Genomic DNA, 18947 nt, shown 5'->3' with positions numbered 1-18947 from the left:
AGTAGCCCTAGACTAAAAGAAAGCTCGTGGTAATCTCTCTCTCTGTGCTTGCCTGAGGCTCCTACATGACTGCTGTTTCTAGTTGCATGTCTATCAATTTGATGCAATCCCAGATGAGAGGCCACCAATGGTTTGCCATTGTTTTAGAGTACACAGGCATTATTACTGCATCCTGCATAGGCAAAAAAGGAGGGAGGAGGAGGGATGAACTTGACAAGTAAGAAAACATGACATTTTCTTCAAAATACTGCTAAACATTTCCAAAGGGAGGTGGGAATTCTTGCATATTGTATTCTCTGCAGTACTCACAAGGTCTCTGGGTACCTTGTGACAACCATCACAGAAATTATATTTTGCCTCTAGGACTTCTATATGACCATGATGCAAGGGGCAACAAATATCTATGTAAATGAAGATCAAGACAAACACCACAAATCGGACATCCAGAACCAACCAAAGCCCATGAGGACAAAGAAGCAGCCCAGAAGAGAGCCACCTGTTGTGGAATCCATTTATGAAAACCATCCTCCCTATCACTGAAAGAAAAGAACCAAATAGTGGCTGGGGCCAGAAATAACAGACACAATCCTTTTCCTGGACACCTGGGCTCACACGGTTGCAGTTTATGAACAAGAGAGTTTTCTCTTTGTGCATACATGAAATTCTGTGGAGAACAGGACAAAGAGACTTTGGATGAGGAAAGAACTTGTTTGCAATGATGTCTCTGATATGCGGAAGCAAAATCAGATTCCCCTGGAGTACCCAAGCTCTCTGGGAGAGATGGTTTTGCTGTCCCCCTAAATTAATTCATTTTAATAAAGAACATCTAAATCCTTGGAGTGATACTGATGGTAGAAAAGAGCAGCCAAAGAGTTGGTTGGAGTCCCCATCACCCAGGTGCCTGAGCTCCTCGCAACAACCTGCAAAGACAGGGATGTACTCTTCGTTTGGCAGAAGGACTCCAGACCATAAGTTATATGCCCAAGAAATTGGAAGGAGAATGCAACTCCAGCTGCAGAACTTAACCCCGTGATGACAACTTGCCTTAGTTCTCAGCTGTTCCTCACCTGCAATGGCCTCTCACTCATGCCATTTTCTCCTCTGTACCTTCATTTCAGCTGTGAGGTGGGGTGGGAGTGTGATTCAGGTAAGAGACACACTCCAGAGAAATTATTTCCTCAGCAGCCCCATCTTGATTCATGTGGGGGTGCTGAGTGGCCACAGTGACAGGAGAGGTTGTGCTAGCAAATGCCTCAGGGAAAGCAGAAGGCCTGGGGGAGATGGTGGGAGGAGGACAGAGAGGAGCCATGGGGAAGGTGCTCACAGCTTGTGGAAAGGCTGAGCCATAGAGTGCCTGAGAAATGAGAGGAGCCCCAGGAGCAGCCAGAGATCCCATTGAGGGGGTGAAGGCAGCCAGAGTTTCAACCTCTGAATAGTGGGGGGTGGTGAGCGCTCTCCTCCAGGAGGGATGCTGTAGCTGTCCTTTGTTCAGCTGTGGGCAGCAGGATTGGCAGCCCTAAGAAGAGCAAATAGAGCTGTTGATAGCCCACAGGTTGCATGACCCCCTTCCCCTCCCACACTGTGACCCTTCCCAACTGTAGGTGTGCTGTGACTGGCCAGGGGTCCTTGAAGGCAGCAGCAGTGGGTCCAGTGGAAAAAAACAGGCAGGACCCTTGCACCAGGAGGGACAGCCTTCCCCCAGGGAAGGCCACAGGTGCTGCAGACCTTCTCTGCAGTGGAGCAGCAGTTGTGGGTGCTGTCCCAACGCAAAGAAAATAACATCTCAAATCCTCATAAATAGATTTTTCTTTATTGGGTCATTAACATACACATATGCAGTACTATCCATCTGCAAAGCATGCTGCTCTTGGTGGGACATGTCCTGTGGGAGAAGCAGGTCATGGACAGCCATGGGAGCTGTGTTTGGGAGAAAATCAGCTGTTTGATGCAGCCACTACGCTCAGTGAGCCTGTGCACAGAGCATCAGTGTAACAGGCTGCAGTGTCATCGAGGGCCTCCCTGTGATGTGGTGGACCAGTTCTGGGAGGCTTTGAAGGTGTCTACTCTGTGCAAGGTACCTGTGTTTGGTCTGCCTTCCTGGAGGCCTTGGAAAGTGGTCCAGTGCTTCTGCCATTGGTTTTAGTAAGGGAGATGTAAAGGAGTAGCTGGGCTCAGGACAGTGTGGAGAGTGGTTTTGTGCTTTTCAGCGGGGGAGAGCACAGAACTGGTAGGCAGGAGGTACGTTGCCTGTCCCACTCAGTGTTGGGGTTATGTTGACTTCCTGGGAGTCAACGATGGACTTCAAGGTGAAGTTCTGCAAGATGGTGGCTATGAGTAAGAATATCTCCATGCGTGCCAGGCCCTCTCCAGGGCATATTCGCTTCCCTGGAGGTGAAAACAGCAAATAGAGCTCAACAGGTGTTGCCATGTAGACCAGAGTTTGTACTAAGCAGATGTGTTGTGCAGATTTATTTACCAGATACAGCCGCAGCAATGAGATGACTGTCAGGATTACTAAGGACATTTGCAAGAAAGATTTGCAAAAGTCCATTTTTCTCCTTTTGTTGGAGAAAGACCCTTGACATTTTGGTTGAGTGTGTGAAGGAAGAATGGGAACAGGAGAAGTCTTAAACATGGAGGGGGCATCACAGGAGGCAATATGAGAGCAGGCAAGGTGACGTAAAGCACTGGTGAGAAAGCGGAGAGTTGGGGCTATTGGTAGGTGGGTGGTTGCATGTAGCCTGAGAGGTACTTAAGAGGTGCTGGGGAAAAGTGGAGCTACCACAGAAAGACAGATTGGTTAAGGATGACTTTGGTGGTTGTGTAGGAAGGTGATAGGTATTCTAGAAAGTGTTGATGGGTCCCATTCACGTCATTACATTGGCAACTCCTAGTAGGAGGTTGGAGAAGCCACCAGGCCTGAACAAGATGGGTTATGCGCTGGGGAAGGGAGAAGCAGGGAGGAGTTATTCAGAGAGCAGGGAGCCCCAAGGAAGCACCAGTGAGACCATGCTGGGAAGAGGGAGTGTGTGTTATAGGGAAAGGTAGGGTGGTCTCCAGAGGAGGAGGTCAACAGAGCGAGGAAGAGAGAGAAAGTCTGTGCTTTACCTGCTGAGAAGGGCATGAAGAACTCACTCTTCCTAAATGTGCCATTCTTGTTCAAGAAATGTTCAGGGTTGAATTCATTTGGGTTTGGAAACTCTTTACTGTCATGGAGGACAGAACTGAGGATGGGATAGATTGTGGTGCCCTGAGGTAACACAAGGAGAAGAGCAGGACATGAAGGGGATGCCAGTTAGATCACTTAATCTTGACTGATTGTCAATTTAAGACTGAGTTTCCCAGCACAGCCCTACCAGTGCCTTTGGTTTCCCTCTGGGGACCCTTCCTTTGCGGAAGCAGCTTTAGAGAGACCTGCTAGATGTTACAGCAGGGACAGTTGCTGGCTGATCTTCCTGAATCCCTCTCACTTTCAGACCATTTATCCTCACCTTGCTCTGGTCATCTGGGAACACCCCACCTAATTCTACCTCTTTCTTAGTGTTTCACAGTAATAAATTTATAGATGCGCTATGTTCCTTCTTTTCTGCGAGCCCCAAAAAGCAAAATCACACAAGGTTATTGAAATGAAGCTCTCTTCCCCTCTCCTGATGAATTTCTTCTGCCACAATCCTCTTCCTTCCCTCTTCTTGACCAGTCATTAATGGGTACACAGTCACCCGGAAGAGCCATGAGCATTGCTGCAGCGGGCCAGGACAGGCCATGGGTTACTCTAGCCCACCAGCCTGCCTCTGACAGTGTCCAGCAGTGACTGCCTCAAGTGTGTAAGAACAGGGCAAACAGGTTTTGCTTGTTCCCTTGAATGCAAACACAACCTCCAGCACTTTGTGGCTCAGGGGCTTTCTGTGCTCAATAACCACCAACTGACTTTGCTTCCAAGCATGTGCACAGGCTCTCCTGGATGGTGGTGAGCAGTTCCATGGCTTTGCTGTCTTGTGTGAGGAGTCACTGCTCTGTTTTTTTATGAACCCACTGTGTTTCTGCAGATAGGTAAAGCTGCAGAGCAAGTGAGCAAAGTTGTTGGACAGAGCTACTGTTCCAGTCTTGGCTCATAGAGAGGCAAGCAAGTGAGCTACAGGAGCCTAGGGATAAAACCTTCATGAAGGGCTGGGTGACAGTGAGGTCAGGCCACAGCATTTCTAGCTTTTGGCTTGTAACTGACAGCTTAAGAGCAGATGTACTGCCACCTTGTTGTTGAACTTGAGGGAGCGTGCCCACCAACCTTGGGAATGATGTACTCTCTGAAACGGGTGTCTTTAGTCACAGTGTGAGGGAGACTCAGGGGGATGAGGGAGATGAAGCGTTGTATTTCATGGACCACAGCATCTGTGTAGGGCATCTGGGTTCGGTCAGCCACACAAGGTCTTCGTGATCGTCCTACTACCCGGTCAATCTCTTCTTGAACTTTCTCTGTCATGAGAGGCACAAACCATAAAATGGGTAAATGAAACCAAACCTACCTAAACAGGTTCCCTAAGCTGTCTACAGATCACAGATGACAGGAGCATTGATACTGGTTTTGGTGTTGACTAGAGCAGAGCTTCACTGTGACCTATGCAAAGAATGTCTTCCTAGTGACTTGGCTAAATAAGAGTACTGGGAGATAAAGATGTGGACAGTCAAGGCCCTGGCTGTGAGGGAAGTGCAGCTGATGATGCCAGTGAAGCTGAGGGGTCTCTAATGGCCACCCTGGGGAATGACAGTGCAAGGACTTTTCCCATTTGGGTGAAATATGAGAAAAAGAGGAAAGGTTTTGTGAGAAGAATGTGATGTTAGACATGTACCCAGCCCAGGGGAATAGCTAGAGATGAGGAGGTCACAGACTGGTACCTTGTATCTTCGGATATTTGAGAAGAAGCAGAAGCCCATATCTTATGGTGGTGCTAGTTGTCTCAGTTCCAGCAATGAACAAGTCGAAGGCACTGGTTATCAGGTTCTTCATGTAGAAACTGGAATTGGGATTCTCTTTCTCCTAGGGAGAAGGATGGACTGTTTCTCTCACAAGAAAGTGGCCCTTTCTTGTGTCATCCCAGGCCTTTCTTTTCACCTAGAGCTGTTGCATTTCTCTGTTAAGGTGCAGCAGCCATCTGGGATATTGCAATGCTATCTTTGTGCAGTAAGCTCAACCCCAGAGCAACCTTCTTTCAAGCTGTGCACCAAATAGTATGTAGTTGCCTGTCTGCCCTTGCTGTGCTAACTGCTTTCCAGTGAAAGAACTGCAAGACCAGACTGCAAATCTCCCTGTTTCAGTGAGAGCAGATGAAGTTCTTGTTGTCAAAGCAGCTGCAGGTAGTGGCTCGTGAGTGTGCAGATCCAGAGCTGTGAACTCTAGCACAGACACTGTCTGGGGTATTGTTGGTGTCTTCCCACTGCACAGCCTAGCTGCCCAAGAAGGGGTCATCCCACTGTCTGTCTTACTTAGGAGAGGGAAGGGTCTCAGCGTAGGTGTGTTTGGGGATGAGCTGGGGCTGTCTGCTGTCCTTACCTCTTGCATTTTGCTGAGGAAGCAGTCAATGAAATCCTGAGGGGAGCTGGGATCTAGGGAGTCTTGGTGCATCTTCACCTCCTCTGACACAAAGGCTTTTAGAGCATCAAATTCTGCAAATATTCTGTTGTGTGGGCCAGGCAAGTAACCGAGGATATTTGAGAACATCTGGTAGAGCTGGAAGGAAAGAAACAGGAAGGTCCTTAGCATGATCATTGCCCTATCCTTTGATATTATCAAAAAGCCTAGGAAGGCCACAACCCTCTCAGCTGGGCCAAGCAGAAGGGCTATGAGGCTGGGCAGTCTGACAGGGCACTAGGGGCTCACTTAGTAGTAGTAGAAACCTTAGACGTGGAGAAAAAGGGTGTTCAGGTCTGGGGGGAAGCTACAGTTAGCTGGCAAAGCCAACTCCATTGGTGAGGGTGCTTCTTGCTCTTGTATGAATTCCCTCCTGTGCAGCAGAGCATTGAAGGGGTCCTAGTTAGAAGACTGAAATGGGACTTCACTGGGAGGGAGGCCTCCTGCTCCCCTGGGAGGATGTTGCCACTGTGAAATGGCTACTGAATATACCTGTCCCCAGTGGGAGTTCATCATCTCAAAGATGTTGTTCATGTTGTTCATCAGGGCCAGGAACTTCTTGTCTTTATAGTCATACCGTTTCCCAAAGACAATGGAGCATATGACATTGGAGACAGCACAGCTCAGCATGAAGGTTGGGTCAAAAGGAGTCCCTGTGATTTCAGAAAAGTTACAAACCGTAAAAAAATCCCAAAACTATATCTACTTATGACCACTATGGGTAACCTGAGCTCTGGTTGTTAGTGGAGATACCAGATCACAGTCTCTGAGTGACACAGAAGGGTCCTCCAAAAAGAACAGTACATAATCAGGGAATTATTTACTCCTTTGAGGGGTACCTGGTGCATCGATGAAACACATGGGAACTTCAATTCTGTGCTGAAGATGTGGGCTCCTTTAATACAGTCCTTTTTTGCAAACATAAGCTATATTAGAAACGGACCATACCTTTTGTTTTGTTGATCTCTTCCAGCAAGTACTCAGTTTCCTCCTGGATTCTCTCTTCAATGCTCCTCTTCCCCATTCCAAAGTTGCGCAGAGTGGTGAGAGCAAACCGCCGGACTTGTAACCACCCCTCATTGTTGCTAAAAACAATCCCTGCAGAGGAAGAAGGAAGAAGGAAGACCTGGCTTGAGCATGCTGGATGTGAGATGAACAGAAGCTCACAGTGACAGAGAATCCTGTCCCTAGGAGAGCACTGACATGGTAGTGTCATAGAGTACTGTGGTTTAGAGGCAATCTCTGGAGGTCCTGTAGTCCAGCTGTCTGCTTTTGGCCTTCTCTACAACATCATTGTTAGGTTAATGGTTGGACTAGATGATCTTCAAGGTCTTTTCCAACTTAGACGATTCTGTGATACCTAATCTCCTTGTGAACAATTTATCACTCATATCTGCACATAATTTCCCTTGCTGCAGCTGGTGGGTGTTGTTGCTTGCCTTTTCACTGCCCATCACTGAGATCGATCTGGCTCCATTTCTCTGCTACCCTCTTTGGCTGGTGGAAGCCAGCAATTACAGCCCACTCTGCCTTCTCTTTTCCAGGTGGAACATACCCACTCCCCGCAGTCTTCCCTCATGCATGGTACACTCCAGGTCTAATCTGCTGAACACACCCTCAGCCCTTCCCTTCTCAGAAGCTCGGTCAGCACACATACCTAATCCGTTGTTAGCCCTGTCTCCTATTGGCATGTGTCCTCTGGCAGCAAACTCGTCTGCACGATCAACCAAGGCTTCTTTCACCACATCGTGTCCGTGCAGCACCACCACTGGGTCAGAGCCCAGGTGCACTGTGAACACTGGTCCATACTCTTCACTGAGCTGTCAAAATGCAAGAGATAGCTTGGCCATGGAGCAGAGAGGGAGGAGAAATTGAAAAGTGTCCTTGCTACTGCATCCCACTGCAGGCAGTGCAGCCTCACAGACCAGCAATGTCAAGATTTTGTCCTCTCATTATAAATGTGGGTGTGGAGAGGGTTCTCAGCTATCAGGTCCTGAACAACAATGGCAACAGCAGTGAAGGGGAACATCTGAGATCCCCATGACTTTTCTGCTCCTCTGGGATTGCCACTTATCAAGCTATGGCCACAGGTTGCCCCCCTGCACAGGTCCCACACATTTCTCACCCACAGAAGAAAGTAAGAGAGAAGAAGAAAGTGGTCTTACCTTCTGGAGGGTTTTGGCCAAGTTCTTTGGTTTCACCTGCAGCACGTTACCTAGGATAGGAAGGGGAGCTGGTCCTGGAGGCATCTTCCCCTTTCCAGACCTCACTCTCCATGCTGCAAAGGAGAGCAGGCAAGCAATGCAAACCAGGAGGACAACAGTGGCTGCTCCCAGGAGCTCCATTGGCTTCTGCGTCTCAGGAAGGAGTGACTCCGGCTGCTGGAGCCTGAGTTTATATACTGAAGGGTTATGTTAGCTATGTTAACTCAGGTTAAACCAGCAGGTTTTGGATCACGTGGCTGACTTTGTCAATGTTACTAGTCAATCATTTGTTAGACTGCCTCGTGTTATGAAACCAGGACTTCTCTTGGTGTTTGAACTAGGTGTTCTCCTGGTGGTCACTGAAGACACGCCTTATCTCAAATAACAGCAGAGGCCAACAGAGGTTAAGATATTTATAATGTGCTCATAAAACTTGTTTTGTTTCACCTAAAGTTCATTGTTAAAGAGATCACACTAGGGGTGCACTCTTCTACTGAGACGCTCCCAGAAATCCACTGTCATGAGAGCATCTTCCAAGTACCTCAGTGTCATTTGAATTTTCTACTCTTTGGTATTGATTGTACAATCTCTGAGTGGGGTGAGCCATCCCTGACTGTTCCTGAAATCTTCCTGACATTATCAATGGAGTTTGCACTGCATGTGATGTGCCAAAGAACATACTGGCGTGTTCTCCTCAGTGCACATCAATTGCCTCAGTCTGTCTCCCTAGGGATATCTGGTTTCATAAGAGAGGAAAGTATAAAATATCTATCTAGCAAGGACAGAAAGGTCTCCAGACATCACAACAGACAAAAAAGGACTTGCTGGGAAAGATAAGATAAAGACATAAGAAAAAGGGACTAGACATTGGGACTCTGACTTCATCAAGGTCTCCTAGAGAAGAGAAAGAGTGAGAGAAGCAGGTAGAGAAGAGAGAAATCAAGAACTTGAGAGCGTCTCTGGGGAACGGCTTCCCAATCTGAGACAGAGCTGCACTTGTGAGAGGTTGGGTATGTTAGTGCAATGGCAACTAGTCCTTGCACTTGCAACGACCAAAGAAGCCTGCCTAACCTACTCCTGGAAGCTGGTATGCACAGGTTCCTGTTTTGTTGATGTCTGACTCTGATATGAGGAACTGCTCCTCTGGAAGGGCCAGAGGTCTCTGGGAGGCTGCAGCGTATGTCTGGTGTGTTGCAAGGACTTCAAAAAGAGCTGGAGGCTTCCTGCCCAAGATTACTCCAGGGGCTGTGTACCTGTGAGGTCCCAACAGCAGTGGCAATGGCAGGTAGAAAGGACCCTCAGGGCTGTGGCACTGCCTGTGCTCAGCTTTCTCAGTCTGGCCATATCCCTCTGTCTCACCTGAGCTGTGACACTTTCACAGGCAGACAGATCTCATCCAACTGAGCAGAAGGTGTTGCTAGGATAGGGGATGTGGGAGTTGGTGGGAATTAATGAGGGGCCTGGGTGAACTGGGTGCTTGGTTGGAGTGTGCTGGCTTTGCTCTGCAGCAGTGTTAATGTGAGTTTCCCTTTCACTCAGAGGTGCTAGTGAAGGTCTCTGTCCCTTGCAAAAGTTTCTGTAGCTTCCCTATTGAGTTCTTAAGTCATCCTGAATTTCTCACATAGGCACAACAATTTGTTAGTCATTCTTTTTCAATCTCATTACACTTCTTAAAGACCTATACTTGATACTTCAGTGGAAAAACTGAATTGCCAAGAAATTTGGGCTAGTTGCTAATCTGCTGGCCTAAACTCCTGCATCAGCTTAGATGTTGCCAGCGCAGTTCATGGAAGTTCATGTACTCTAGGGACTTTCCACCCGGTGAAAGTGGAGTTCATGGGAGTTTGCACTGCAACATGAGGTCTCTCTGCTGCCAGCATTCATGACCTTACCATCTTCCCTGTAAAGTTCCCTTGTTCCCGGGGACAAGGGCTCAGTTCTCAGCTCTGCCTCACAGTTTGTGATATATGTTAGACAAAAGCCCTGGAACTAGGAATATTTTCAAGATTTCTCATTTTTATAAGGATAAAATAACTATATTCCAAATATTCTCACCACCCTGGCAGACACACTGGGGATTTACAAGGGATGAAAACCCATAAGACTAGTCACTCAGACTTTTCACTGTGCGAAACTATGGGCCTTTTCATGTCACAGTAGTGTCTAAGGGTTTTCTGAATACTCATTTCTGTTTGCAGACATTAAGCGTAGGGAGGGCTGCTCTGTCCTCTTCATCCATGTGAAAGTCCAGGAAGGCTAGTCTGAAATCCCCTCCTCTCCCATCTTCCCCAGGATCTTTGTTTCTAAGTTCATCAGAGGCATGCATTAGGGATATTCAAAGAAAAGGCTACCAGTGTTTTAGCTTTGCCTCTTTTTTTCTAAAATAAAGCACAAGGTTGAAGAAAAATCTGTTATCATTGTGTAGAATCTCCTGCAGGCTTGCTGCCTGCACCTTCTCATTTTGGACCTCAGTTCAGAGGGTGGCACTGCAAAATGCCACTCCTGCCCACTGTGCAGCCAGCAGCCCTCATCCCGGGGATGCCTGGTGTGGATATCCTGGCTCTCTGCAAATGCTGTTCAGCTTCTGTGGAGGCATGTTTTGACTGAGTCCCTCCTCCATGCGCTGCCATTTTGTACCATGGATGGTGCATGGTACAGGCCAGACATACAGTGATCTTGCAGGAGGCAATCCCACAATGCGCAGGGCATTTTGTACTCCTCTTCCCAGCACTTCTTGGTGGTGATGTTTAATACCTCCTTTTCTTCCTACAGGTCTCTAGAGAGCTTTCTACAGCCAGGCAACTCCTACACTGCAGCTATGTCTGCCCCAGTCTCCCAGGCTCAAAATTGTTAGGAGGAGAGGATTTTCCTGATGGACATCCCAGGAAGATTTTAGCTTGCTGGGGTCATGGCCAGCTTCAGGCTAGTGGCCTACAGAGACATTTGCCTCACCTGCTTTCATCCTCTGCATGTCCTGTTTGTGGTGGTCTTGGGTGCTAGCTAAGTTGGTGCTTACAGCCGTGTCGTTGTAATGCATGTGAACTACCAAATGAGGAAGAGATTTGCAAGGAAGAGACCTGCCTGTTTCCTCTCAGCCAGGCTGCTTTCTACTGCCTATAACAACTTCTTCTAATCAAAGCATTTCATTTACATGAATTTCAGGCTCATTTCACTTGCTTCCCATCTCCACATCATCCAACATGGCTGTCAAGTGTGTGTGTAGAAATTAGAAAAGGGCGCTTACCTGAAACCGTTCTCTGCATGGGTATTGCTTGGTGGATCTACAGCACTCCCACTGTTGTTTCACACAGAATTATTCTTCAAGTATGTGTAGACATTTTTCTTGTCAGCATAAACAAAGTATTGGTGGGTCAAAGTGTAATGAAAACTATCTCTCTATAGCTCCAAAGTACTTTGTTTATTTTTTATTGTTTACCCAATTATCAGCAGGTAATACAGTCAAATGAAGCAGTCAGCAGTCACACAGTGGCTGTTAGATTTGGGCAAGCTGTCCCTCAGCTTCTACGGATATAAAGCTTTCCTTCCTGCCAAAGTCCAAATGTTTTCCCCAGGTGCTGATCCACCGTGGCTGCCCAGTGCCCAGGCAGGCACTGGGACAAACACATTTGGTTCATGAGCACTGCTCAAACAGCAGCCTCACAGGCAGCCTGTCAAGATCCATTTGCTTCAGTCCCTGCTGTGCAGAACAGCTGAAAAGGTCTTGTACTTTGTGGAACAGGCCTCCTGGTTGGTGTATGAAATAAGCAGTGTGCAGGATAGGCACAGTTTCGTTCTTCACCCAGCTGGCCAGCTGGGATCATGGCATCCTGTATAGCTGTAGAGGAAAGACGGGCTGTGGGCTAAGGTGGAAAAGCAGAGGAAACACCTCCCTTGGACTGAACTACTGCCCATGCTTGTTGATGAGGGCTGGCTGGAGGGGTGAGCATGCTGCCTGATGCATGGTGCTGTGCAGATGTCTGGGAGCTGGAGGGTCTGCTGAAAGCAGAAGTGTGGGTGGCCACCAATGGAAGTGCATCATTAAAGGTCAAGATTAGAAATCATACTCATTTAACCCACACACTGTGCTGGGATGTGTGTGATGGTCTAGTCCCAAAGAAATAAGCAGCTTACAAAAAAGAACATGATGGCACAGACTGCCAGTGCTCCCACTGCAAAAAGTAGGGCACAAAAAGGCATGGAAAAACTATGCGTGGATCACCTCTGCAGCAGTGTAAAGACATTCACACCTCCATTGCATGAATGCAGAAACATCTATATGGAAAGATGGACAATAAGGCTTTTACTCAGTGTAGGTGCTGTAGCCTGATGTGTGGCTAGGGAGAAGGTTCTACACGAGACACATTGCAGGTACTGGCAGGCAGAGCTTTCTCTGGGATCACAGAGGTTCTCCTTACCTGTGTTTCAGGCCCATCTTAGGGGCCCACCTATCAGCTTTTGGGGGTGGGTGTCCCACAGAGCATATGGTCCTGCCACCTAGCAGCCAGGCCTGGAACAGTCCTACAGCTATCCCCACACAACCACACTGCAAACAGGGCTGTAGTCCACAGTCAGGACTGTTTAAGGGAAATCATCTCCTTTTAGTTATGCTCCTGAGCTCCACAGGTTTCCACAGATTTCATGTGGAGGCCTATTTCTGTGCTTATATGTCAGCACTCTGTGTCTGACATTTGAAGCAGTGGCACCTTTAAAAGAGCCAAAGAGCACGGTCACTCAGCTTCTTGCACTCATGCCATGTAATGAGCAATTAGAGCAGCAGTAGGGTACATGGGGAAAAGCAGGCTGATCTCCTGGATGGGCCAGCAGTGGAAGATACTCAGGGTGAGAAAAAAGGGTTTGAAGACCCTCCTGGGGCTCTACAGCAAATTGCCCAGATAAGCTCCTCTCAGATTAGTGATATCAATACAGACCTATCTCTTGACATAAGCTTAACTCCTGCCCTGTGGTTTTCTTCAAAGGGTGCAAGGAGACTGTGATGAGTTCAGAGCCAGGTGAGGGCAATGGAAGGTGTTAAATTGCTGGTCTGTGTCCACCTGGGTGCTTCAGGAATTTCTGATCCCAGCTGGCTCCACAATTTAAAAGGGCTAGGCTAAGGGTAGCTGCTTCATGGTCCTTAGTAAGAGAGCAGGATGGGTGTCACAGGGCAGTCTAGGACTGTATTTGGAGCTGTGCTCTTCTGGGGCTTTCTTAATCCTCTTGTTTTGGTTGTGGGGGCTCAGGGTAGTGCTTTTTATGATCCTGCCCTGCTTGCTTGTGGCCAAGAAAGCCTCCAGCTCACCTTACTTCCAGGCTGGGAAGGGAATTCTTCCTTTGTGCTGACTGCTTGGGGTAAGTGAGGGTGGTGTCAAGAGGCTTTTCTGTTGCTGTATCTTTGCACAGTTCAGAGGTGTGTCTGGAATGAGGAAAGGGCAGATTTTTTTGTAAAGTGTTGTCTAACAGCTTCAGTGCATCTTGCGTAACTAGGGGGCTGTTTGTATGACCCAGAAGTCAAGAGTTTTGGTGGAGTGCCGTGCCTGGATCTAGACAGTCTTGGCTGCTGGGTTCCCTCACATGCCCCTGCTGGCCCAGACTCTAATACTGTCTAGGGCCTTGTTTCCTATAGAAAACTAGGATTGTAGTGGACCTCAGCTTCAATGTGGAATGTTGAAGCCCCTGCTGCTGTTTCCTCTTTCCCTAGATACTGAGGGGAAGGCACATGCTCTGCAGAATGACTCTGACTGTGGGCTCTGGGTATCTGGGACTCCAGATGGCTCCAGAAAAGTATCGGTCTCCTATACTGGCTGTTATGTCTTTGAATGGGTGAGTGATCTTAGAGGTTCTACTGGGACTGTGGCTACTGCTGCTCTGGCTGTCCTGACTGGTGTGGCTCTGCCCCAGGATGGAAATTACCTCATGCTGGTTGGGATTGAAGAATCAGATGCTGCTGGACAAAAGATTCTTCATGAAGAGAAGCTGCTCAGGTGCCCTGTGGACCTTCCTGGTAAGACTCTGGCAGCTCCTTGGGAAACCTGCTTGTACCTTGTGGTGATGATTGCCCTTCCTTTTGGATGGCTGTTCCGAGTCAGCCTGGGGCCTGGGAAAGGGGACTTACTGCTGTGCAGAAGACTCGCTGGAGAAGGATTTGGACACTGGAGCCACCAACTTGCTGGGGACTTGTGCCTCCTTCACGTGGTCAGTAGGTGAATGTTTCTTGTGTCTACTAGCCATATTCTGACTGTACTAGTCCCTGCAAGTTCAGGGATTGAATCAGAGACTAGGTACAATGATTTTCCTAACTACCAGAGCTGATGTAGAACACTTTATCTTGACAGATCACATGTGGTCCAGTCTCCTGTACGTGACTTCAGGGGGAGTCTCTTCCAGGGAGATGCATGTCCCTTCTGAGCAGGCTTCCATGCCAGCTGCAGGCCATGTGTTTGACCCTCACCTGAGACTAACTTCCCTTGACTTATATTCAGAGTCACCAGGACACCTTCCATGAGTATCCTCTGTGGTTTTGTTCCCCTGCTCTTGTGCTTCAGCTGCAAACTCTTGCTGTTTCTTCCAGCCCTAGATGCTCCAAGCAGTACTGTCTGTTCTGCTGTCCTCAGCCAAGACCGGCTGCTACGTTCCTCCTTGCCTATCAGCCAGGGAGACTGTGAAGTGCGAGGCTGCTGCTACGATCCTAGGGACAGGGTGAAGCCTTGTTACTTTGGTAACACAGGTAAATGTGAGCAACTAACTAGCCTCCCTTACTCCTGGAGGAGCTGTAAATGGGGATTTCTCACTTCTCTGGCAGAGCAGGATTGATGTGTACTGGTCCTGCAGGTGTCTTACGGCTATGATTTTGGTTGTCAAGAATATTCTGTCCCGCTGAAGTGTCCAGCCCTTTCATGTATATTGCAATAGATCTGTGTTTATGGCCAGAATCAGTGTTGCTTTTAGAGCTGGTTGCACTTGTCTCGATGGGCTTAGCACTTGTTTTGGGGGTTACAGGCAGGAGAACTTGCAGGACTTGCTGGCCTTGTCTTTGCTGTGATGTTTGAGCTTCCTTTCCATCCCTTTTCTCGCTTAGCTCAAGACTGATTATATCTCTTCTTCCAGTGACAGCTCACTGCACACCAGATGGCCAGTTTTCCATTGCTGTCTCTCGGGATGTGACCTTGCCAGCCGTTATCCTGGACTCTGTGCAACTGGCCAGCGGACACAGTACTGGCTGTGTCCCTGTTGCAAAGAACAATGCCTTTGTTGTGTACCGGTTCCCACTCTCTGCCTGTGGCACCACTTTTCAGGTAAGAACTGCAGCTGTCACTAGGCTGGAATAGCAAGAGCTTGTAGGCCTAGAACAACCTTGATGTGGCTTTGGCTACTTAATGGGCACCCTGCAGACTTCCAGAAGCCAAATGCTGTTCTCTAGCCTAGCATTAATCCAGCTTGATGTTACTGAAGTGACAGTGCCTGGCCCGTCATTCCAGGTGACTGGAGACCAGGCCATATATGAGAATGAGTTGGTGGCAACCAGGGATGTGAAGATGGGGAACCTTGGCTCTGTCACTAGGGATAGCACTTTCAGGTAATACCCTCGGGCTGGTGTTGCTAGCTGCCACTGTGTTCAATGTTGCTATAGAAATTCCTGCTTGTCACAAGCTCTGAATTCACAACAGGGCGCTGGAGTAGGCTAAGGAGTGGTATGTCTCATTAGTGGTAATAAAGCTGGTGCTGATCCATGATACTCTGCAGACTCAAATCTGACCTCTGAAGGGAATTTCAAGTATTTGTTCAAAGGAAGTATTGGAGGAAAGATTGGGGATATGACTAATTAAAGCAGATACCATATTGTCATCTTGGAGAAAGGGGATATCGGAGTAATCTTTCTTAGCTGCCTGATTTGGGGGTTTCCTGTCCCACCAGGTTGCATGTCCGCTGTAGTTACTCTGTCACTGGGAGCTTCATTCCCTTGAGTGTTCAGGTCTTCACATTGCCACCACTCCCTGCTGTGTCCCATCCAGGTCCTCTATCCTTGGAGCTGCGTGTTGCCTCAGGTATGAGAGGTTTGCAGGACTTGCTCAAGCCTCTTGGTGCAGGACTCTTGTCCCTTGAGTAATAAGGGAGTAATGATGGGTGAACCCAGCACTGCTGCTTCCTTCCACAGTGGGAATTTACTGATGTGGCCATAAAGGATGCTCTCAGGTTGCCTCTTTCTGTTTGTTCATGCTCTAAAATAGCTCTTGGGTTTCTTCTGTCCCAGATGGAAGCTATGCTTCCTACTATACTGACGGTGACTATCCTGTTGTGAAGACTCTGAGAGACCCTGTTTATGCAGAAGTCAAGATCCTTCAGAGAACAGACCCAGAGCTGGTTTTGGTCCTGCACCACTGCTGGGCCACACCAAGTATCAATCCCCAGCAACAGCTGCAGTGGCCTGTTTTGGTGGATGGGTAAGTGACCTGTAAATAGCTTTGGGTCAGAGGAATGATTTACACTTTTTTACTGCTGGCCTCTCCTTCTCAGGTGCCCTTATGCAGGGGACAACTATCAGACACAGCTGGTGCCTCTGAGTCTTGCCTCAGGACTCCTGTTCCCCTCTCATTACCAGCATTTCACCCTCTACACATTCACCTTTGTGGACTCCACTTCCCAAGAGATGCTCTCTGGGCTGGTAAGATGCTGTCCTGGTTGCCTAGTTTCCTACTGAGGATGAGTAACGTGTGTGAGCAATAAGAACTACTTCATAACTATGAGACTCTTGGCCTTCTTGGGGGAGGTGGGCAAAGACTAGGGAAATCCCCTCCTGAAACAGGAGGGGAGAGGTTGATGCAAGAAACTCTTTATTCCCTGAGATGAATGTGGTAGAGCTAAGATGCATCACTGCAGGGGTGTGACAGAAAATGAGACTGCTAAGGGTAGGTCTAACTTAAGCAAAGTCTAGCTTGCTGCCTAAGCTGTTCTGTTGAACTATCTTGGGGTGTGTGCTCTAACCATGCTAATCAATATTCTCTAAACTAAATTTCTTGGCCAAAATGACTTGGAAATAGCTTTTGGTACTGGGGAAGCATGTGGAGCTCAATCTCATGAGTTTCTGAGCAGTTAAGTCTCACAAAGTTCACCATGCCTTGTACGGTTTACTCAGTGTTCCTGGGATCAGCTAATACTCAAAACTGGTCCCAGCTGTACCTGGCTGCAGTGTAGCGGTGCTTAGACAGCTGTGTCCCAGGTGTCAGGGAAAAGTGCTGTAATGCCAGATCTGACCAAGTTTGAAGGTGTATGGTAAAGGTATCAAAGCTGCCTGCAGCAGGCAGCAGAGGGCTCCAAGGCTACAGCCTGTATGCGAAGCAAGCCAAAGAAATCTTTCTGCCTCTCTCCCAAGCTGTTGCTGAACAGGGATTGCACAGTGTCAAGGCTTTTTCTTCTCACTGCTGTTTCTCACCCCCAAGCGTGTAGGCATGGGGTAGGCTAGAAGCTCAGAGGGGGCACAGCTGGGGTAGCTGACCCAAATTGGCCAAAGGGATGTTCTGTGCTGTATAATGTCATGCTCATCAATAAACACTGGAGGATTTTGTCTTCCAATGTAGCTGATGCTCAGACTGGATGGGCATCAGTTTGCTTGTGGGAGGGGGTAAGCAATTGCCTTTTCATCACTTGTGCTTTGGTTTTGTTCTTCCTTCTTCCCCCCCTTTCACTTATTAAACAGTCTTTTATCTCTCCAGCCATGGGTTTTCTTGCCTTTGCTCTTGCTATTCTCTCCCCACCCTGCTGAGGGAGGGTGGGGGGACTGAGGAAGTGGCTGTGTGGGTGCTTAGCTGCTGACGAGGATCAATGCACCACACCACGATATTGTCTGTCTACAGATACTGCCTGTGTGATTCCAGGCTGTGTCCCATTCTTTCTAGGTGTACCTGCACTGCAGTGCCTCAGTGTGCCACCAGTCTGTGCAGGAGTCCTGCACCACCACTTGTCCTGTTAGAGCCAGTAAGTGTCCTAGCCTTCCTGCTTCCCCATCCAAAGGGGCAACGAGGGTCTAGCCTCCAAGCTGGGAGGTAGGGGGACATGTAGACTACAGACTAGTTCCCTCGAGCCATGGACAGCTTGACAGTGCATTTTCTGCTCGTTTCTACTGAGGAAGGGCCCTTGCCATTATGCCAAAAATGCTGAGGTCTTCATAGGCTCTTAATTCTGTCTTGACTCACATGGAAGGCTTGGCCTTCAGAGCTGCTTATGTGTTGAGAAGCTGAGCTGGACAAAGTTTGACCTTCAGCACTATGTATCTTCTCATCTAAAGCCTTCATATTGCTCTGTAGGGGTTAAAAGGAGTGATGAACATCCTCTTCAGGACAGTTCCTCCCATGTCTCCAGCAAAGGCCCTGTGATTTTTCTCCAGGATGAGCTAAGATGGAACACGGCCAAGGGTGGCCTTGGTAAGTGTGCCAGCCCAGCATAGCCAGGCTGGGAAAGGGGGCTGGTCTAAGTCTTTCCTGCAGAAAGACTGAGCCCTTAAGGCATCCCTGTGCCTCACTGGGGAAGTGTTAACTGGAGCCTCCCTCCCCCACAGGAGCAGCTGTGCATGCTGCAGCCCCCTGGGCTCTGGGGTTTGCTGTTGTAGCAACTGGGGCAGCTCTGTGCATGGTGCTTGTGGCTGCTGTGCTGTGGAGAAGGAAGGTGCCTGTAACACATGAAATCAGTGTATTGCAATAAAGTGGCTGTCAAACTTGATTGGTCTGTGGGACTTCTCCCTAGCTCAGAGCACATAGTTGAACCGGAGTGTGTCCTAGAGACCCTCTCTGTAACCCTTTGCAAGACAAAAATTATCCTAATGGCTGAGAGCTTTCCAAATGCTGTTTCTCTGAATCTGTCTCACTTTCTGGCTATTATTCTGCTCTGGGATTAGTGTTAACTGTCTGCTGCTGTCAAGAGGGACCCTTGTCATGGCCTGGGCTGCTGGGAAGCTGCAGACTGAAACAGGAGTGATGCTGAGTGGTGTCTGCATTTCTGTCAGTGGCTAAGTACTTCTGAAGGCCACCTTATCTTGTCTCCTCTCAAACACTGAGTAGAAGTGCAGCAAAAACAATTAAAAACAAATCCTGCAGCTGCTTCTCCTTTGGGGATGCAGAGCTGGTATTGGTTGT

General features: G+C 48.4%; 2 protein-coding genes across 3 annotated transcripts; one reads left to right on the top strand and one right to left on the bottom strand.

The window, feature by feature from the left end:
• Positions 1-1791: 1791 nt before the first annotated feature.
• Positions 1792-11105, bottom strand: LOC141925895 (cytochrome P450 2C19-like). Of its 2 annotated transcripts, none has more exons than XM_074830754.1 (10): positions 11072-11105; positions 7789-8024; positions 7281-7443; positions 6572-6721; positions 6116-6276; positions 5546-5722; positions 4891-5032; positions 4283-4470; positions 3109-3250; positions 1792-2385 (listed from the first exon to the last, which is right to left on the bottom strand). In XM_074830754.1, the coding sequence occupies exons 1-10, from the start codon at positions 11088-11090 to the stop codon at positions 2204-2206; spliced, it is 1560 nt and encodes a 519-aa protein (XP_074686855.1). In that variant the 5' UTR covers positions 11091-11105; the 3' UTR covers positions 1792-2203. The 2 variants fall into 2 exon arrangements, with proteins under 2 accessions (XP_074686855.1, XP_074686856.1); XM_074830755.1 differs by having other exon boundaries at positions 4891-5029.
• Positions 11106-11242: 137 nt separating this feature from the next.
• On the top strand, positions 11243-18516 carry LOC141926208 (zona pellucida sperm-binding protein 4-like). Its single transcript, XM_074831632.1, has 12 exons — positions 11243-13173; positions 13523-13644; positions 13723-13825; positions 14393-14548; positions 14929-15116; positions 15300-15397; positions 15736-15866; positions 16073-16262; positions 16336-16483; positions 17715-17793; positions 18123-18239; positions 18374-18516. Exons 1-12 carry the CDS (start codon positions 12975-12977, stop codon positions 18514-18516), a joined length of 1674 nt encoding a protein of 557 aa, XP_074687733.1. The 5' UTR covers positions 11243-12974.
• Positions 18517-18947: the final 431 nt, after the last annotated feature.

The sequence above is a fragment of the Strix aluco genome, chromosome 7 (assembly GCF_031877795.1).
Source record: "Strix aluco isolate bStrAlu1 chromosome 7, bStrAlu1.hap1, whole genome shotgun sequence".
NCBI classification, from domain to species: Eukaryota; Metazoa; Chordata; class Aves; order Strigiformes; family Strigidae; genus Strix; species Strix aluco.
The sequence above is the reverse complement of the archived record's forward strand: the minus strand, read 5'-3'. Positions and strand labels throughout refer to the sequence as shown.